The 20841-nt window shown below is 43.1% G+C and overlaps 1 protein-coding gene across 2 annotated transcripts in view; it reads left to right on the top strand.

The window, feature by feature from the left end:
• The window catches only part of SERPINI1 (serpin family I member 1), a 70849-nt gene that overhangs the window by 30917 nt on the left and 19091 nt on the right, over positions 1-20841 (top strand). Inside the window, exons 3-7 of one of the 2 annotated variants that reach the window (XM_008055709.2) lie at positions 5004-5271; positions 6290-6520; positions 9564-9758; positions 11224-11428; positions 17986-18083. In XM_008055709.2, coding sequence (XP_008053900.1) covers positions 5022-5271; positions 6290-6520; positions 9564-9758; positions 11224-11428; positions 17986-18083 — 979 coding nt within the window. In that variant the 5' untranslated portion in view covers positions 5004-5021. Of the gene's footprint in view, positions 1-4999; positions 5272-6289; positions 6521-9563; positions 9759-11223; positions 11429-17985; positions 18084-20841 lie in introns of those variants that run through there. The other variant, XM_021711209.1, reaches the window with a different exon arrangement.

A 20841-nucleotide genomic window follows, 5' to 3' on the forward strand; every position in this document is an offset into this window, starting at 1 on the left:
AAATGTTGGGATTTGGGTTGGGGTTGGTTAGGGTTGGGGTTTGGATTTGGGTTGGGGTTTGGATTTGGGTTGGGGTTAGGGTTTGGATTGGGGTCGGAGTTGGTATTGGAGTTGGGATTAGGGTTGGTATTGGTACTGGGGTTGGGGTTTGGGGTTGGGTTTGGGTTGGGATTGGGGTTAGGGTTTGGATTGGAGATGGATTAGGGTTGGGGTTTGGGTTAGGATTGGGGTCGGGGTTAGGACTGGGGTTAGGATTAGGATTGCGGTTGTCATTGGGGTTTGGGTTTGGGTTGGGGTTAGGGTTAGGGTTTGGGTTGGCATTGTAGTTGTGGTTAGGGTTGTGGCTGGGTTAGGGTTAGGGTTAAGATTAGGTTTGGTTTTAGGGTTTGGGTTTTGTTAGGGCTTGGTTGTAGTTTGTGTTGGGGTTAGTATTAGGTTTGTGGTTGGGTTTGTGGTTGGTTAGGGTTGGTGTTTGAATGGGGTTTGGCTTGAGATTTGGTTTGGGATGGTGCTGTGATTGGATTTGGGTGGGTTTTGGAGTTAGGGTTTTCGTTGGCTTGGGATTGGGGTGCTTATTCTGAGTATCCTGCGATGTGCAAAGACTAGTATTTTTCTCTTCATGCCCTCCTAAAAGCTAGTGGAAGTAGTGCTTCATGCATGAAGCTGTCTTCTATAGAAAGATGCCGCAGAATGTGCTACTGGAGAGCTAGGGATATAAAACATTCCACGTTTTCAGATTAGTATGGGCTGTTTCAGTGGAAGAAACCGCATGGTGTTCCTGAATGTCATGAAGTGACATAGCTTTGAGAAGTGGTTAGGAGCTGATCTTGTGGCCCTAACTGAGATCATTTCAGAAAGGGAGCCACACACGTCAGCAGCAGGAGAGAGAGATGCCGGGGCGTGCGTTGCAAAAGGGAGTTTGCCTGGAGTTGTGGGGTCCATGGAGGGGCGGATGGGAGAGAGTCATGCCAGGGCGTATGCAGAGGATTGTGTCCAAGATGAAAGACTGGGGCTGCAGGTCCAGGCTGAAAGAGAGTTTGTGGAGATGGAATCACCCGGTCGTGTGTACATCAAGATAGTTGATCTGAAGGCTCAGCCCGTGCCAGATGTAAGAGGGCAGGACCTCAGAGAGTGTGTGGGGACCTAAACTGGAGAACATGGCAGGAGGAAGAGCCACCATTGTGGCTGTGGGATTGGCCTTGGAATGACTGGATGATGGCGAGGAGAGATTCCAGGGATGCAGTGTGGAATAAGAGTTGACAGTTAAACAGGAGGGAAAAGATGGAACGAACTTGGATACCTTGGTGTTTGAAGAAAAAACAATGGGTTTGATGGATAAGGAGTCCTGTTTGGGCCACCTTGAATTCAAAGTGCTGGCAGGCATCAAAGAAACATTTTTTTTCTTATAATAACATTCTCTGTCAATATCACTCGGAGCTTAAAATGAGCGCCTCATACACACTCTCCCATTTCTTTCTTTAGTAATTTTGCAGAGTAGAGATAAGGGCCTTCATTTCATGAATGATGGGGAAGCCAAAGCTGAGGTCAGACTATGCGATATCAGACCCATGGCTTACATCCAAGTCTGTCGCCCAAGTCCAAAGACTGGAGAGACAGTATTGTTTAGTGGTTACAGCCCTGTCAAGATGCCTTGAACTGTAGCCCTGGCTCTGACACTTCCTATTAGACTTTGGGCAAGTCCGTAACCTCTGTAAGGTTGCCTTTACATTTATAAAAGAGGACAATAAGAGCCCCTACGATAGGGTGTTTGCAAAGCTTAAATAATATACTTGTTAAAAGTACTCGACAAACGTAAGCAATTATTATTAATAGCATCTCATGGTACATTGATTTGTAAGTAAAAATGCATGAGAATGTGGTGGACTTAGCCTTTTTTTTCTGGAATGCTTATTGGCAATAGGTTGGTTTTTGTTTTATGTGAATAAAATACTTGTACTAGTGTAAAATTTGACACTCATGTTAAATGCAGTGGTTTTCAAATGGTTGTGCTATTGGCTGACAGATACAGCTATCATATGGTGAATTTAATGTCTTGGTTTTATGCAGTTGTGCATTGCTTGATGACGGGGATACATTTGGGGAAATGAGCCATCAGGTGAGTTCATCCTTGTGTGAATATCACAGAGTGAGTTTCAGAAACTTAGATGGTCTACCCTACTCCTAGGCTACAAACCAATACAGCATATTACTGTACTGAATGCCACAGGCAGTTGTAACACAATGGCAGTGTGTGTGTGTCTAAACCTGCAAAAGGCACAGTCAGAAGACTTAAAGGATGGTATAGCTACGTTGGGCACTTAGCACGAATAGATTGCAGGACTGGAAGGTGCTCTGGATGACACAGTGAGTGAGTAGTACATGAATATGAAGGCCTGGGACACCACTGTCCCCTACTGTAGACGCTAGAAACACTGAACACTTAGGCTACACTAAATTTCGTGGAAAGTATTTTATTTCTTCAGTAATAAATTAACCTTAGATTGCTGTAGCATTTTTACTTTCTAAACTTTTACTTTTTTTTTTTTTTTTTGAGTTGGAGTCTCACTCTCTCACCCAGGCTGGAGTGCAGTGGCACGTATGCTCACGGCCACCCCAGCATTGACCTGCAGGGCTCAGGTGATCCTTCTGCCTCAGTCTTCCAAGTAGCTGGAAATACAGGCACGCACTACCATGCCCGGCTGATTTTTTGATTTATTGTAGAGATGAGGTCTCGCTGCCCAGGCGGGTCTCGAACCCACGGGCTCAGGCAATCCACTCACCTCAGCCTCCCAAAGGCGCGGGATTACAGGCTGAGCCACCAAGCCCGGCGACTTTTACATTTTTAAAACAACTTTTTGACCCTTTTGTAATAATACATAAATGCATTCTACAGCCGCTGTACAAAATAAATCTTTTTTCTTTAGATCCTTATTCTGTGAGCTTTATTTTTTTATTTTTTTCATCTCAGGTGTGGAAGATAGATTATTTATTTTTTAATTGTTAAATATTTTTGTTAAAAATTGAGACACCAACACACGCATTAGCCTGCACCTACATAGGGCCAGGGTCACCAACATCACCACCTTCCACTCCCACATCTTGTCCCACTGAGAGGTCTTTAGGATAACCTACCACATACACGGAGCTGTCATCTCCTGCGATGACAATGCCTTCTTCTGGAATACCTCCTGAAGGGCCTGCCTGAGGCTGTTTGCAGTCCACTTTGCTTTACAAGGAGAAGAAGCACATCTTAAAACAAGGAGAAAAAGGGTAGTCTAGTGAAGTAGTGAAGACATAAACCGGTAGCCATTTGTCACCACTGCCAAGTACATGTCCTGCACATCATTTTATGTGCTAGACTCTCATCCGACTGGCCATGCAGGGGTTTGTTGACACCCACGTCACCACAGACACGTGAGGAAAGCGCCACGGCCTCCTGGTAGTGGCTGAAGTCATGGATGGCAGGGCTCTTGGCACAGGCTCTTGGCGCATGCTTTGTTGCCGTGCGTGTGTGACGGCACCTGTCTGAAGTCATCCCCTGTGAGCAGTGACACCCGTGAGAGTCTGTGTTCACACACATGGACTCTACAGGAAGGATTATTTACACTTTCGTACAGATGCAGGGAGGTGGGGAGGGGCAGGGGACCTCGGATCTTTCCAGATGGAAAACGACGCTTGTCACCTTAACCTGCCCAGGACTCACCATCACCAGGTTTCTCTCTGATACTGCAGTGACGGATGCTACAGGACTGATGGTTTCTTCTGACTCCAGCCCTGCTGGCACCACTGCTCTCCAGCCAAATGCATACCACTCTATTCACTGATAACGGGCACTGTTGAGGCTCAGCCCTCCTTAAAATACAGTTTTGCGAGTGTGTTTGAGTGTGTCAGTATCACCTTACGTCTTGCTTCAGTGAGTTTTTTTTAAATGACCGAGAACGAGTAAGTTACTTAACTACCTGAATAAGCAGCTTAGCCATCGGATGCCTGCCGTGACACAGTGGAGAATAAAAGACGAGGCGACCTCCTGTCCCTGGGCATACGGGCCAGGCAGCCTGTGGGAGGTGGGCCTGCTGGGGTCCTGGCACGCCGGGGACAAGATATAATCTAGAGACATCTGGGCACCATGGCTGTCTTCTCCTCCGGCAGAAAGTGTGGCCTTGATGCCTTCTCAGTTTGGTTTAAGAACCAGAGGAGCCTGACTGAGGAATGTCTTGTGAATCAGGTCACCGGTGTGTTGATGTGCACTGACGTGGTCAGGTGAGCTTGCCTATCCACGGGCCATATGATAGCAAGAATCCAGCCTCATCCTCAACATTGGTGGGGGGTAGGGGCATCCTCCCTGCCCAAGGATTGTCACCAGGAGCAGCACCTTACAGGGCCCAGTATATGAGGAAGGATCAACCCAAGGATGTGCTCCGGGTGACAGCTTCCCGGGGGCTCTGCAGGCTAGACTGCTGGGTGTCAGCGGTGCATCTGATCTGCTCACGGGTTGGCACCCACCTGCAAGGTGGATTCACTTTATAAATCACAGTAGATGGGTAGAGCGGCGTTTTCACGTGCTTGACTATGCTCGTTTGCCTGAATTTGTCTTTTGGTTTTCATTATTCTGGGGTAGTGGGAGCTAGAGAAAGTCATTCAAGATCATGGTCCAATTCATGGGGTGAGGCTATGAAGCAGAAATAAGTTTGCTTTACCAAACATGACTGGTGATCACTTGTCATATGTGAAACTGGACTTAACCCCGTGAAGCTGGGGACCATGGCTATCTTGTTCCTGGGGCAGCCTCAGGATGTAGCAGGGTTATTTGTTCATCTGGCTGTTAATTGACTTTTTGAAAGTAGAACCTTCTGACACATCCTTTAATAAGCCTTTTGTCATAGAGATACAACATTCCTTTGGTTTGCTTGACAACTTTCCAAGAAATAATTCTCTATATTTTTACCTTTCACTCTACTTCTCTGACATAATTAGTAGCTAACATGTAAATTTTTGGGTTACAGGCTCGAGACGATTCCAATATGGCTTTCCTCGGACTCTTCTGTTTGCTGGTTCTGCACAGTGTGGCTTTAGGGGCCGTGCTTCCTGATGAAACCCTCGCTGACTTGTCAGTGAACACGTATAACCGTCTAAGAGCCACTGCGGAAGATGAAAACATCTTCTTCTCTCCCCTGAGTATTGCTCTTGCGATGGGAATGATGGAACTTGGAGCCCAAGGGTCTACCCAGAAGGAAATACGCCATTCCATGGGTTACGACAGTCTGAAAAGTGGTACGTGTGCTTGGGTCTGGTTTCTTAAGACTTGCGACTCTGACTTTGAACTCAGTTATGTTGTCTTCTTATCCCAGATGCATCCATATTTACACAGAGGAAGAAATGATCTCACTGAGATGGCGAGGCCAGGAGAAGGGTAGGAAACCCAAGAAAGGCATTAATTCCTGTCTCCATTTTTGGCTGGGTCAATCTAAGGAAATTGCATCTTTAAAAAATTAGTATTATTTAAACAAACTCCATTGTGATAAATTAAAGCAAACGTTATACTGCAGTTCTCAGATTAGAGGAAGAGACATATGTTAATCAGTTATCACACACATAAATGAGAAATTGCAGCTCTGATGAGTGCTGCAAAGAAAAGCAGCGTGATTCTCAAAGAATATCAGACATGTTCACTTAAAGTCAATCGTATCCTCCTTGCTTAAATAGCATCTGATAACATTTTTGGAATGTTATCTCATTATAAAAAGTATATGTATTGTGGGAAAGTGCTAGCCAAATGGCATTTTGTAACCACTTTAATATGATGTAGGATTTCTATTTTAATGCTCCTAGTATACATGATTAAGTCATTTAAAAAGTTAAACACTAAGACAATTTCTAATATATTTTCTAGTTATGAGGATTTTCTTAAAGGTCTGAGTAAAAGTTAGAGGAATATCTTAAATTTTAAACCAGATAATTTTTTGTCTTTCTGATAGTTACAGAATAAGATAGCTTCATAAAAGTAACCTGAGTAATTTGAAAGAAAACAAATTTTAAAAATCTCTATAGATTCTAGCAAGATAACAATGAAGTAAAAAAATAGCTACTGGTCGATCACTGTAACCTGTGAAAAGTTAGTTTGGATATGTAGAAATCGTACAAGCATGGGACTGTGTCAGTGTGGACAGAGGAGCCCGGTGCCTTCTACAGCTCGTCTGTTCCTCTCACTGGCTGTGATTTAAAGCTGACCTCTCTTCTCTCTCTCACCATGTTCGTTCCACCAACAGACTTGTCCCCTGTCATCTTGCAGGTGAAGAATTCTCTTTCTTGGAGGATTTTTCTAACATGTTAGCTGCTAAAGAGAGCCAGTATGTGATGAAAATTGCCAATTCCCTCTTTGTGCAAAATGGATTTCACATCAACGAGGAGTTTTTGCAAATGCTGAAAAAATACTTTCATGCCGAAGTCAATCATGTGGACTTCAGCCACAACGTGGCCGTGGCCGACCGCATCAACCAGTGGGTGGAAAATAACACAAGCAGTACGTCGCTGGCTCCCCGCTCTTGAGTAGCTTGGTGTTGGCTGTCTTTTGCTTCTCAAAGTGCTTGTCCCCTCACTCCTGTTGTGTTTGGAATGTCATGTTGCATTTAGTTGGGTATCTAATGATTATTTTGTATAGATTATGGCCTATTTTAGAAACACTGTTTATGAGTGAGCATTCGAGAAAGAAGTTAAATCATTTGGCATGTGTAGAGTTTGGCATGGACACGCTGAAATCTGTGCTGTCTGGTTGATGGGTTTTCTCTGTAGAGTAATCTCAACTACTTTATGGAATTTTGCTTGTGTTGACTATTTGATAAACTAGTCACTAGATAGAATGGCAGTTGGTGCCCTCTTAACAATACAATTAAAATCGAGAGGACCAGGTGCGGTGGCTCACACCTGTAATCCCAGCACTTTGGGAGGCCAAGGTGGGAGGATCGCTTGACACCAGGAGTTTGAGGCCAGCCTGGGCAATATAGTGAGACTCTGTCTCTAAAAAAATTGTTTTTAATGGAAAAAATGGGCTGTCACATACCTGTAGAGGAGACTGAAGTCAAAGGATCACTTGAGCCCAAGAGTTCAAGGCTGCATTGAGCTATGATTGCACTATTGCACTCCAGCCTAGGCAATAGAGTGAGACCTTGTCCAGGAAGGAAGAAAGAGAGAGAGGGAGGAAAGAAGAAAGGAAAGATGGGAGGGGAGGAGAGAAGGAAGGAACTAGAATAAGAGAGGGCTAAATATCAAAGTTTAAAGATGTTGGTTGGCTTTTGGACCACATAACTTGATTGGTAATTTAGAAAATGTGTATAGGATTTATTTTGAAAAGAGAAGCTCATTTTAAGTCCAAACATATGGAGAAAAATTAGAAGGAGATGCATTTATTGTAAACTTTATTTTTGTTTAATATTTTTTAAATGTTTAAGGTTTCTAAATATTTCATACTTTAGCATTTTATTTTTCAATACCAGCTAAATAATTGAAACTGAAATATAAAAAATGAAGATAAATTTAAAATAGATTACGAGCCGGGCTCAGTGGCTCAGCCTGTAATCCCGTGTCTTTGGGAGGCTGAGGTGAGTGGATTGCCTGAGCCCGCGGGTTCAAGACCCGCCCGGGCAGGCAAGACCTCATCTCTACAATAAATCAAAAAATCAGCCGGGTGTGGTAGCGCGTGCCTGTAATTCCAGCTACTGGGAAGGCTGAGGCGGAAGGATCGCCGGAGCCCAGCAGGTCGAGGCTGCGGTGGCCGGGAGTGGCCACTGCACTCCAGTCTGAGTGAGAGAGTGAGACTCCAATTCAAAAAAAAAAAAGTAGATTACGATAACTATTTGTTAAATGAAGCCATATTTTCAAAACCACGTAAATAATGTTCATCTAGAACTTTGTATCGCAACAACAATAACAAAAAACCTGAGCAGATACTCAGTGTCCTTCATTCCCCAAGACACTCAAGCACCTTTCACCTGAAGAAGAGATTAAAATTTAGGATAAAAGAAATTTACATTTAGTTTTTTTGGTTTTTTTTGAGTTGGAGTCTCACTCTGTCGCCCAGACTGGAGTGCAGTGGCTGCTCCCGGCCACCGCAGCCTCGACCCGCTGGGCTCGGGCGATCCTTCCGCCTCAGCCTTCCGAGTAACCGGAATTACAGGCATGCGCGACCACGACCGGCTGATTTTTTGATTTATTGTAGAGATGAGGTCTTGCTGCCCAGGCAGGTCTTGAACCCGCGGGCTCCGGCGATCCACTCACCTCAGCCTCCCAAAGGCGCGGGACTACAGGCTGAGCCACCGAGCCCGGCTCCATTTAGTTTTTAACATTCAAAGAAGAATCAAGAATGATGAAATAGATTGCATTATCAAAGTCTGTTTGCAGACTCCTTTAGACACTTTCAGCAGACAGCCAAGACCCAGTATCTTCTCAAATGGTTTTGGAAGGAACATTTCCCATAATTGCCAGTAACACACTGTGAGTTAAGTCTGGCTTTCACTCTTCTAACTTCGCCTAGTCAGAGGCAGTTGTTGTGTGGGTAGGCTGATGTCTAGTGTACCTGGAGAAAAGTTTAAATTGGACAACGTGTAACCATGTGCATGTTCAAAAACAAACTTGGAAACAGTTGGTGAGTGCTTACTCTATGGAAAGAGTTTTGCATGCGTTATTGCAACTAGGAAGTGGTAAGGCTTAGGATTCCAGGGTCTGTGAGCCTGTAGTTTGTGTGTCAAGATGTTACTGGTATTATTGTAGGTGGTGTGGGTGTTTTGAATGCCCTTAATTGCTAATTATAGAAGGGGGACCCCCCAAAAACCCGGAATTTCTTTTGGAGGACAGGCCCTTTGTAGCACAGGCTTTCCCCACTAGGTAAGTGTTCTCCGAACATCAGCAACTGTGTACCAGCTAGCGTGGTTGTGACTGCATTCAGCTTCAGTGATTTTTTTTTTGAGACTCTTTCAGTGCATTTGCCCATTTCAAGATGCGTGATTTACAAATGCACCTGTCTACATCATGCTGAGTGGTAAGCCATTTTTGACCCAAACAGCATGACTCCTGTGCCCCACCCCCCCTATTCATCCAGTCTCAACCCAGGCGACTATTTTTTTGTTTGTCTCCTGGGATGAAAAAAGTTCTCAAAAGGAAACGTTTTGCTGATGGGGAAGAGGTGAAACAAAAAACGGCAGATGCACCAAAAGGCATCCGAATTGATGAGTTCAAAAATTGTTTTGAGCAGTGAAAAAAGCGTCACAATAGGCGTATGGCATCAGCGAAGAGTTCTTTGAATGTGACTGAAGTTCAAACATGAAAGAATAAATACACAATTTTTATAAATAAGTTACGGTTTTTTGGGCCCTCCCTCATATAATTGCTTGTATATGCGTGTGTATGTGTGTCTAACTCTTTTCCCTTTGAAAGTAAGTTTTTTATTTTTATGATCAACCTGGCCTATAGTTTCTCTGGGCCACTGTATCCGACGATGGTTTGATCATCTTTTGGCCCCCTTCACCTTCAAGTTTCATGTGGACTCAGCCACTCCGTTTTTTCCTCAACAGATATGCTGAAGGGTTTGGTGTCCCCCAGGGATTTTGACGCCACCACTCATCTGGTCCTCGTCAATGCTCTCTATTTCAAGGGGAACTGGAAGTCGCAGTTTAGACCTGAGAACACCAGAACCTTCTCTTTCACTAAAGATGATGAAAGTGAAATCCAGATTCCAATGATGTATCAGCAAGGAGAGTTTTATTATGGTGAGACTTGGGGCTTTTTTTCTCTTTTGCAGTATGTCAACACATTTCTAAGAAAGACCATGAACTGTTTATTACCCAGGCTCTTTGTCAGTCTAATCTGAGCTACAATTCAATTTCTCTGACTCTAGTTTGAAAGGCCTCTAATTAGATTCTGAGTGAATATTATAGGCATTGACAGTTTTCCAATATATTTTTAAATATATACAGTTGATCACACCTGTGGAGTGGTTTCATTCTCCTGAAAATACCTGACGTTGTGTGAAAACTTCCTGATTCCAGAAAGCCACTGTCTGTGGGATGGATTTTGTGAACTCCGTGTTCCTCCAAGCACTGGATTTGGACCTCACACCACTTTTTAAATTACAAACATTCTTCTTATGCAAGGACTTCTTTTCCCTTTAAAATTTTGATTACAGATGCGTGTGTATGGTCAGACGTAATTATCCTTTCATAGTTTCACTGATGAGAGTGTATAATTACTGATATGGCTTCTTATCCTAGACATTATTTTCAAAGATGTTTCATTGGGTTCCTCAGAAGCCGAAGGCATTATTATTTCTTCTTCTATTCAGTATTCTGAATTGTAATAACTTAAGTCATAAACAGAAAGGTAATTTTAAGTCAAGTATATCTTAGAACTAGTAGTATGTTCTATTTTAAAGGGTATCACACTATTAAAAGGCCATAATCGCAACTAATCAAGTTAACAGTCAAAATAAGAAAATAAAATGCCCATTTGCATGGAAACCAAAATGTTTTTCATTTTGATCTAAAGGACCTTGATCGGTTTTAGGAAAATATTCACGGCAAAAACATTATACTTATTGTTGAAAGTGAGAAAACATTTAAAGTAATGGCAGAACAATTTGCTTTAAAGGCTTTTTATGTTGTTGTACCAGCCTAGCTAATTTGGCTAACTTCACAGAGCACAAAACCAATGACCTCATTTACCTAATGCGGAAACCATAATCGCCACAAATACACTATAAACTGTTGTAGAATGCTCAGACTTCATCTTGGCTGTGCACTCTGCCTCAGATTTTTATTTATGGCGATGAGAGAGGTCCAGGTGTTACATGGTCACGTTTTCCCCTTCTTATAAACCAGGTGGATGTCAGTAAATGGGACTGACATCCAGCTTGGAGCTAGGACTTTACTTTTCTAACTGGGACTATTCATTGTTTCTAATAACACCCTTTAAATATAACGAATTATCTCATTTAAAAATAAGGAGTGAGTCTAGAGAACGTGCTATGACAAATGTGAAATAATTCTGTGGATCCTAAAATGAAATAAATTCGGTGAGGGTTCATTTGAATCAGGGCCTGTTTTCCAGTAAGCCCTCCTTCCCTCCAGTGCCTGGATTTTCTAGAGTCTACACACTGTTCTGGAAGAAACTCATGACAAATGTGAGCCTTTTTCAAATCTTGAATTTGAGGCTTCTGGGTCTTTCTTTCCCATTCAGGGGAGTTTAGTGATGGCTCCAACGAAGCCGGCGGAATCTACCAAGTCCTGGAGATCCCCTACGAGGGTGAGGACCTCAGCATGATGCTGGTCCTGTCGCGGCAGGAGGTCCCTCTGGCCACGCTGGAGCCCCTGGTCAAGGCGCAGCTGATAGAGGAGTGGGCGCGCTCTGTGAAGAAGCAGAAAGTGGAAGTGTACCTGCCCAGGTGAGAGGCTCTGTGTGACCCCGCCGGCAGCGTGGACGGAGGGCTCAGCTGGAAAAGCCTTGGGAGCTGCTTGTGCACGATGGTGTCTTGTGCGCTCTCTTCCTTTCATGGCCCATGTGGCCCTGCCTGAGCCACATGCTCACTCACGGCTTCGTTAAGTGCCATCTCCCAAGAACTTGCTGCAGACGGCATTTGGTGCCCTTAGCTTTGCTTTAGACGATTGCTCGGTCTGTTGTCTGTGGAAATCACTCACCTTGACAGTCCTCTGTGCTTCATTCATGTTTGAGTTGATCGCAGCTGGAGAGAGGACCACCTCTGACACTGCTGGGGGAGAAGCAGGTGCATCACGTCCAGGTGCTGAGATCCCTTGTCCACGGCAGGGATGTGCATCTCTGTGCAGCATCCTCCCTGCGGTGGGAGGAACGAAACCCATGTGGAGCCTTTCATGTTCTACCTGCCCTCCGTGTCCTCAACTCAGCTTGGCCCTCACCCCATCAGCCGTGTCATGGCATGTTCTGTCCCTAGGTTCGTGGTTACGCTGAACGCATCCTGCTCTCCTCAAGCCTCTGAGTCCACACTTGTGCTCTTGCTTGGCCAACAGTGCCCCCTACGTTTCCTGGTGCTCCTTAGCCTTCGGGGTATCTTCCATGTCTCCGAGGTTCCATGTGAGCTCTTGCAGGGACCTACGATGCCCCTGCACATTTCTTGGCTTACGGTGTTCTTTACCCTTCGAAGTATCGATCATGCCTCCGAGTTTTCATTTTTGCTCTGACATGGGCCGATGATGTCCCTCCCGCTTCTTGACCATGGTGTTCTTTAGCCTTCGGGGCATCTTTCATGCCTCCAAATCTCCATTACTGCTCTGGTGTTGGCCGATGATGCCCCCCACATTTTTTGGCCCGTGGTGTTCTGTCACCTTCAGGATACAACTCTGGCCCCAGTCCCTCTAGCAGGCCTTCCCTGCGTTGCCCAGGGAGCAGTGTACCTCACCTTTGACTCTCCGTACACCCCCCATTTCTACTTGCTACCATCCCATAACAACATTACCTTTCTGAAGGTCTCCTTTTGTTTCTAAGTTCTTCTAGGGTAGAGTCAGTTCTCTCCCCTATTTAAAAAAAAACCCAATAAGTGTTTGTAAAATGAAACCAAACTGAAGATGTTTACTCTGACCTTGAATATCTTAACTCCAAGTAGGGGATCCAAGTCAGTGGACACATGCACCATGTTTCTTAATGTGTAAATGTTAGCCTGGAAAACAAGACAAACTGATAAACAGAAAGCATACTTGTGTATGTGTACATGGAAGTACAGTTTTAACACTCATTCCAGATTAAGAAAGTGTTCAGATATGATTACTAAACATTAAAAGTAATAAACAAACTTTTAGTGTCAAAGCTGAATTATGAAAAACTCATTAACTCATTCATAGTTATTCTAATTTTAGGAATTGTCATTTAAGAGTTACGTCTTATATAATACCTATTTTTCTAAAAACTCAGCTGATAGTTTGCTTATGTTAGTAAAAGATCTATTTGGAACTGTAGATATTTTTGGATAGAACATCATGTTATATAGTATATTCATAATACATAATATGTTATATTATATATTAGTTATCTGGCATTATGTCATGTTATTTACTTATAATATATAACCACACATAATATATAGCCATATATTTCTTAGTAGGCATCTAAAGGTTAAGGCAACCATAACCCAAATGGCAGATTCTTTTCTTTTTGGCCAAGATATTTAGCATACATCACTTTCCATGGCAAGACATTTATGTAGAAAGATTCCACCCTAAGTCTATTATCAAGAAGAGCTAGTTTGTGAAGACCTAGAAAAGCCAAGGGTTTTTAAAATATATGATAATTGACTTTTACATACTTTTTATTTTTGAGTTGGAGTCTCACTCTTGTCCCCCAGGCTGGAGTGAATGCAGTGGCACACTCACAGCCACCACAGCCTGTACCTGCTGGGCTCAGGCGATCCTTCCGCCTCAGCCTTCCAAGTAGCTGGAATTATATAGACACGCCACCATGCCTGGCTAGTTTTTGTGATTTACTGTAGAGACAAGGTCTCACCAAGTTGCCCAGGCTGGTCTCGAACCCCCACACTCAGGCCATCCTCTCGCCTTGGCCTCCCAAAGTGCTGGGATGACAGACTGAGCCACCGCACCGGGTGACTTTTACATACTTAATGTATAAAAATGTATCTTAACTCCACAAAACAATGTCCTTTTGTTCATTAATACTCAAATTTAAATTGCTGTCTAAATTAGGCCTAAACTTGTAAAATATTTAGTTCTTGTTGACCCCATCTGGTGAGCTTTCATCCTTACTCTTGTATTTTTCCCTGCATTTTGTAGGAAATTCCCCTTGATAACATGAGAAATTCAGTGCAGTGTTAATGCTTCTCTCGCTAAATGCTTCAGTTTTATGATGATGCAAGGTTATTTAGGAGTATTTTAACAGAATTCTAGATGAATGTTTAATGAGTATCTCATATCCTATTTCAGCCATATTCCCCAGAAAATGTGGCCTCCGGGTCCCGTTCTCTGCAAAGTTAAATGTGGCAGCAGAAGGAAATTAAATTTCCATTTTCTCAGAGACACTCCTCACTTGTGAACCAGCTTGGCCACCTGCCCGTGCCAGTGCCTGTCACCCATGGGCCCAGCTCATCACTGTGTGCCGTTTTTCCAGGAGTTGCATGAACTCCCCCTGCATGTGGCGTGCAGAGACCGGGAGGCTGCAGAGCCAGAAAAGAGCCACTCAGCTCCCTTTGTGCCAGGGTGACTGTTCTCAGACACGTCTGGGCTGCAGGCATCCGTGGGGCTCCCCGCCCTCTCCCCCTTGCCACATCGGGAAGGGGAGTGATGTGTGTGACCCAGTTTGAGCAACGGTAGACATATTCTTTTTTTCGAGTCTGAGTCTCACTCTTGTCGCCCAGGCTGGAGTGCAGTGTCATGCTCACAGCCAACGCAGCCTTGACCCGCTGGGCTCAGGTGATCCTTCCACCTCAGCCTTCCAAGTAGCTGGAACTACAGATGCACACTACCATGCCCGGCTAGTTTTTGTGATTTATTGTAGAGACGGGGTCTTACCAAGTTGCCCAGGCTGGTCCCAGCCCCCCCGGGCTCAGGCAATCCTCTTGCCTCGGCCTCCCAAAGTGCTGAGATAACAGGCTGAGCCACTGCACCTGGCCAACATGTTCTTAATAGCTGGGTTCATGGTTTACTCAAGTAACCATCTTAAAAGTTTGCATTGTTTTATTCCTAGAGAAATATGACACTGAAAATGCAACTTTGCATTTCTGTAATTTGACCACATTCTTGTCCTACTTGATGAGATACCAGATGTCCTACTTTCTAAGATACTAGGATTTATACTGACACCTTTGAAATGCTGTCCTCAAGAGGCTGATGGTGTCCGGGGTGTGTGTTGAAGAAGGAATGTCTTTTGTATGTTTGAAATTTTTCCCCCGAACAATAAATCCAATGCTGAATTGAAATGTATTTTTATCCAAAATACAAGAATCTATTCAAGAAAAGGTAAGATTGCCCTACTCATGTGATATCACCAAATCCAATGAAAAACCAAAAGATCTGTACACAGTTATATATCTCTAAAATTTAAATGACTGCCAGATCTTTCCATTTCTTCATGGTAGCAAAAATCATTTCTTTAGTATATAAAATATTTATGTAAACTATCTCAAAAATGCTTTAGAATAAGACTGGCACAGAGTAAGCAACATGTAACTATTAATATTATTATTGTTTAGCATACATTTTAAGTCTTAGTATTTATCTTGTGTTAATCTTATAGGTAGTTTTGTATATACTTTTCTCTATATAGGAATTTCTAAACCCAACTTTCTTGAATTTTACCCTCAGCAGTGTATACGCTTTCTTTTCAGTCTTTACCGATATGGTATAGGTATAAAAAGACTTTTCTAGCCAGGCTTGGTGGCTCAGCCTGTAATCCCGCACATTGGGAGGCTGAGGTGAGTGGATTGCCTGAGCCCGAGGATTCGAGATCTACCTGAGGAACTTGGTGAGACCTCATTTCTACAATAAATCAAAAACTAGCCAGGTATGGTAGCGCACACCTGTAGTTCCAGCTACTTGGAAGGCTGAGGAGAAAGGATCTCCGGAGCCCAGTAGGCGAGGCTGCGGTGGCTGCTCCCAGTCTGGGCGACAGAGTGAGACTCCAACTCAAAAAAAAAAAAAACAAAAACAGAAACAAAAAGATTTTTCTAAAATCAGTATGGAATACCTTCATACATGCAGAGGTATCTTGCTGTGGCACCTGTCTGCTCTGACTTTTCTGGTCTCAGATCTGTCATTTGTGATCAGAGGGTTGGAAATCAAAGGATGTGAAGTGGTTCTTCATCTTATGTTCTGAAAGCATCTCCTGTTAATAAAGCACTTTAGTTTTATGTGTAAAAGAAAACAATACAAATAGCAAATACATAGAACCCACAGTGCTGCCTGTCGAAAGTAGACTGGATAAAGAAAATATAGCACATTTACATGATGGAATATTATGCATCCATACATAAAAACCAGATGATGACCTTTGCAGCAACTTGGGTGGAGTTAGAGTCTATAATACTCAGTGATTTATCACAGACTGTAGGGTTCCATGGTGTAATGGTGAGCACTCTGGACTCTGATTTATCACAGAAACAAAGATCAGAGTACCATATGCACTCACTTGTAAGCAGACCCTGAACATTTATCATAATACTTAAGAAAGGAATTGGCAGGAGTGGGGTACTGCCAGGGGAGGGGCCACATAACATCAATATGGGTACCCAAACTTTACCTGTATAATGACCGCTTATGTACCTAACCCTGAATCGTACCCCACATCTTTAAAATAGAGAGAAAGAAAACAATGCACTAGTCATCTGATTTTGTTTTTCGACATGAACGCTTCTCCTGAGGTTTTTCTGCAGAGGGCTTGACTGGATTTTTAGTTGCTTACACATGTTGTGATCTCCCAAGGAGGATGGATTTGTCCTTTAATGTCTCACACTTGCTCAGCAGGTCTTTATGCCTGTGCCCTCAGTGCCTTTTCAACTAACTCAGGTAGAAGGTCGCAAATGCAGAATAACATGTGCACCTTTATTAAGACAGGGATGCCCTTTGGCTTTTAAAAAGCAGTATTGCGGCTTCTTATTTTTACATGAGGTAAAATGTAAAATCTGCCTCTGATGTTTTATTTTTGAAAGCCATTGTTGGATGGGGTACATGCATGATCAATGATTGTATACCTAACCTTGAATTGTATCCCACATCTTTACATTAAAAATTAAAAATTAAAAAAAAAGAAAGCCATTGTTGGAATTACAAAGACTACTGATGGACAGCTTTGCAGTCAGACAGTTCAGAGGTTTATTCAACCACTTGTTATGTGTCTGAGGAGGGAAAGTCACTTCACTCTTTTTTTTTTTTTATTTGGGGTCTCACTCTGTCACCCTGGCTGGAGTGCAGTGGCATGCTCACGGCCACCACAGCCTTGACCTACTGGGCTTAGGTAATCCTTCCACCTCAGCCTCCCAAGTAGCTGAGACTACAGACATGTGCCACTACATCCAGCTATTGTTTTTATTTTTATTTTTTATTTTTTGTAGAGATGAGATCTTGCAGTGTTGCCCAGGCTGGTCTCAAACTTCTGGCCTCAAGTGATACTCCCACCTCAGCCTTCCAAAGTGCTGGGATTACCTGGCCCACTTAGCTCTTTTAAACCTCAGTTTGCTCTTCTGTAGCCTAGAGAGGATAAGACCTATTTTGTAGGGTCCTTTGAGATCTTCATAGAAATGATTAAATAAGATACCGAACACTAAAAGGATTTGCATTATACCCATAATGTGGTAAACCCTTGATACATGGAAGAGGACAATTGCTTCCATTAATATCAGTCTATATTCAGAGGAAAGAGATAATGCATGAATAATAGCTGGTTTTCAATAGTTTGATAAAGAAAAAGTGACAAGGAGTGGACAAATGGAGATTATTTACATCTTGTCTTCAACTTTGAACAAAAAGTCTTACAAACACCTAGATGTAATTTCGCTTCAACCTGTGTGGGTGGTCCCATGCTAGACACTCCAAACATTAGAATGAAAAAGACACCAGATTTGACTAATTTATAGTCAAGGCGCCAAGACTAAACTATTACTCAGATTACTCCAATTATTGCTAGAATACAAATAGACACTCCTTTCCATCTATAATAGTGACTCGTTAGACAAGGTCCCACGATAATGATTCTTCATCTCAAAACCCATTCTTCCAACCCCTTTTTACGGTCTTGTGTCTACATCACATGACTCCTACTTATGAACTTAAATTCTATTTTGTTGTGTCATTCTCTTTGATACCCCCTCTTTTTACAAGCACAGTTGGATGCCGCTTGCAGTCAAAAGCCAGTTTTAGCATAATTTGCCCTCTAGGTCATAGACTTTTAAAATCCACATGTCTAACATTTTTCCTTGTCCCTGGTAACAAGATACTGGAACTAGATACTTTTCTCTATGTTTTCCAGGTTCACAGTGGAACAGGAAGTGGATTTAAAAGATGTTTTGAAGGCTCTTGGAATAACTGAAATTTTCATCAAAAATGCAAATTTGACAGCCCTGTCTGGTAAGAAATAAACACCGATTTTTAAAAATGTTATTCTTCAGAGCTTCTTAGAATGATGATGTTAGAGGCTCTATTTGCTGTGGAGGTCTGAAGTAAAACATAGTCACCACTTGCCAGATAAATCTAGCAAGAAATATATTTATTTTCTACAAGCACAACTATAAATACAGTCCTAACACTAAGCTTGTGTTATGTGGTCTGCATCTTATCTTTGATAGATTATATTCTCTGGAAGACCTGTCTTAAACATCTTCCAGTCCCTACCCCTTCAGACCCAAAGCCTTGTAGCGTAGATAGATGACCAATCACTGTGTTGATGGAATATCTCAATATGTCCCACCGTAGTAAATCATGTGTGAAAGAGTCTGCTTGGCGGATCCAATAATTTTATACAAAGAGGTCTTCCATGTGGGGCTTCTTTTATCTTCATACATATCCATCTTTCTCTCATCAGAGAGCAGACATAGTTTGTACTCATCCCATCATTTTGGAAGGCCAGCATTTTGGGAGGCCGAGGCGAGAGGATTGTCTGCACTCAGGAGTTCGAGACCAGTCTGGGCAACTTGGCGAGATCTCAACTCTACAGTAAATAAAAAAAAATTAGCCAGGCATGGTGGCACATGCCTGTAGTTCCAGCTACTTGGGAGGCTGAGAGAGAAGGATTGCCTGAGCCCAGAGAGACAAGGCTGCTGTGGCTGTGAGCATGCCATTGTGCTCCAGCCTGGGTGATGGAGTGAGACTCCAACTCAAAAATAACCAACCAACCAAACAAACAAATAAATAAAATTATTGGACCCAGTTCTCCAACTAGAGAGTATGGAGGCACTGGAAGATTCCCGGGGAGTGCATGGGTTACAGGAAAGAATTCCATTTTCCCATTGTGAAGCAGCAGCCTGCTGAAAATCAGGCTGACCGAACTGTAGCTTCTCCAGCTGGAGTGGAAAGCCCATGGGTAGAATCCAGGGAGGTTGATGCCCCCAGCCCTGAAACTGCATGTGAGCATGTGCATACACATGCCTGTGCACACGTGTGGGCATGTATATACATGTGAGAGAGAGAAAAATAGAGTAGAGAGAGGGGGCCATGGCTTTCAATAAGTTCTCAAGGAGTCTGTGATCAAAAAAGCCCTTGTCCTCCCAGCTTTAGGACTGGGCAGATTGTTTTCTAAACAGCACTTAGTGTCTAGCAATGAGTTGATGCGGATGTGTTTGTTACAAATTTTTGCTCTCTTGTTGAGAGAGCTTGCAGCCCTGAGTGCTCACAAAGCTTTTCTAAATGTCTACTATATAAATGATCCTGTCCACACAAGAGAAATGAGTTGCCTTGAGTAAATGTTTTCGTGGCTCCTATCCAAGCTGCTGGGCTCTGGAGTCTTTGGTGGGTTATCAAGAATGCAGGGGCTGGTGGAGATTCATTCACATTACGTGGCCTCTCTGTACCTGAGTCAGAAATACACCCCATGGCTGGCACAGGGCATAATGTGAAGTTGTGATTCTCTCCTCCTGAGGAGGGATGAGAAGCTGTTTTCCCACACCATTCTCTTTCCAGCAGGACAAGCACACTCTGCTTCCTGAACATGGCTCTATTTTCAGTTCGATTAGCGATCCCTCACTGTCTCACCCAAACATCCAGGTGCTAATTTCAGGCAAATGGAATCTCCGCTGCTTCTCAGTCCTGGGGGAGATGGCATTGCAGTGGCAAACCAATTATTGTGGTCAGTGTAGCTTATAATTTCTGACATATTTGGAAGGCTTATAAGGTGATATTTAATTGCCGTTACTATGCACAGAGACAATAGGCCATAAATATGTATTATGGATGCGGATGGCTTGGAGATTTGAAATAACACTGGAATCAGCCAGAGGATTTATATATTCTGTGTGAAGTTTCTGTTGATCGGACAGACCTCCATGAGTACTGACGCCTTCTCAGCATCTTCCTCGCAGTTGCATGCCGGTTGCCTGCCAGAAGACAGGCAGACACGTTGTTGGGCACAGTAATGTTCACTGAAGGGTAGAAGGGATGAGGAAAGGAGATAAGAGGTTTCCTTGGGACCACCTCATACATGATATGTTTTGGAGCATCGGTAAGAAATGCAGGGTTTGGGATGGACATGGTAGTTCATGCCTATAATCGCAGCACTTTGAAAGCAGAAGCAGGAGGATCACTTGAGGCCAGGAATTTGAGACTAGCCAGGACAACATTCAAGACCCATCTCTAAAAACTAAAAACACTAATAAAATAACAATAATAATAATAAACTAGCAGGGCATGGTGGTGTGTGCCTGGAGTTCTAGCTACAAAAAGAAATAAATACATTAAGAAGGAAAGGAATTAAGAAAGAAACCAAATATTTGCCATTTTCAAAGAACTTTGAATTTAGGTTTCTTGGGATCACTCAATGAAAGATCTAAAGCAAACCTCCCAAGTTTTCAGAGGGAATTTTTTTTTTTCTTTTTTGAGTTGATATTTTCACTCTGTCACCCAGGCATGATCATGGCTCACCACATTCCTGACCTCCTGGGCTCAGGCTGTCCTTCCACCTCAGCATCCCAAGAGGATGGGACTACAGACACATGCCACAATGCCCAACTAATTTTTTGATTTCTTGTAGAAACAAAATCTCACTGTGTTGCCCAGGTTGGTCTCGAATTCCTCACTCAAGCAATCCTTCCCCCTCAGCCTTCCAAGGTGCTAGGATCATAGGCATGAGACATTGCATCCAGTTTAGATTCTTTTTTTTTTTTTTTTTTTTGTT

This window comes from Carlito syrichta, unplaced genomic scaffold, assembly GCF_000164805.1.
Source record: "Carlito syrichta isolate Samal-C Ts95f unplaced genomic scaffold, Tarsius_syrichta-2.0.1 Scaffold301931, whole genome shotgun sequence".
NCBI classification, from domain to species: domain Eukaryota; kingdom Metazoa; phylum Chordata; class Mammalia; order Primates; family Tarsiidae; genus Carlito; species Carlito syrichta.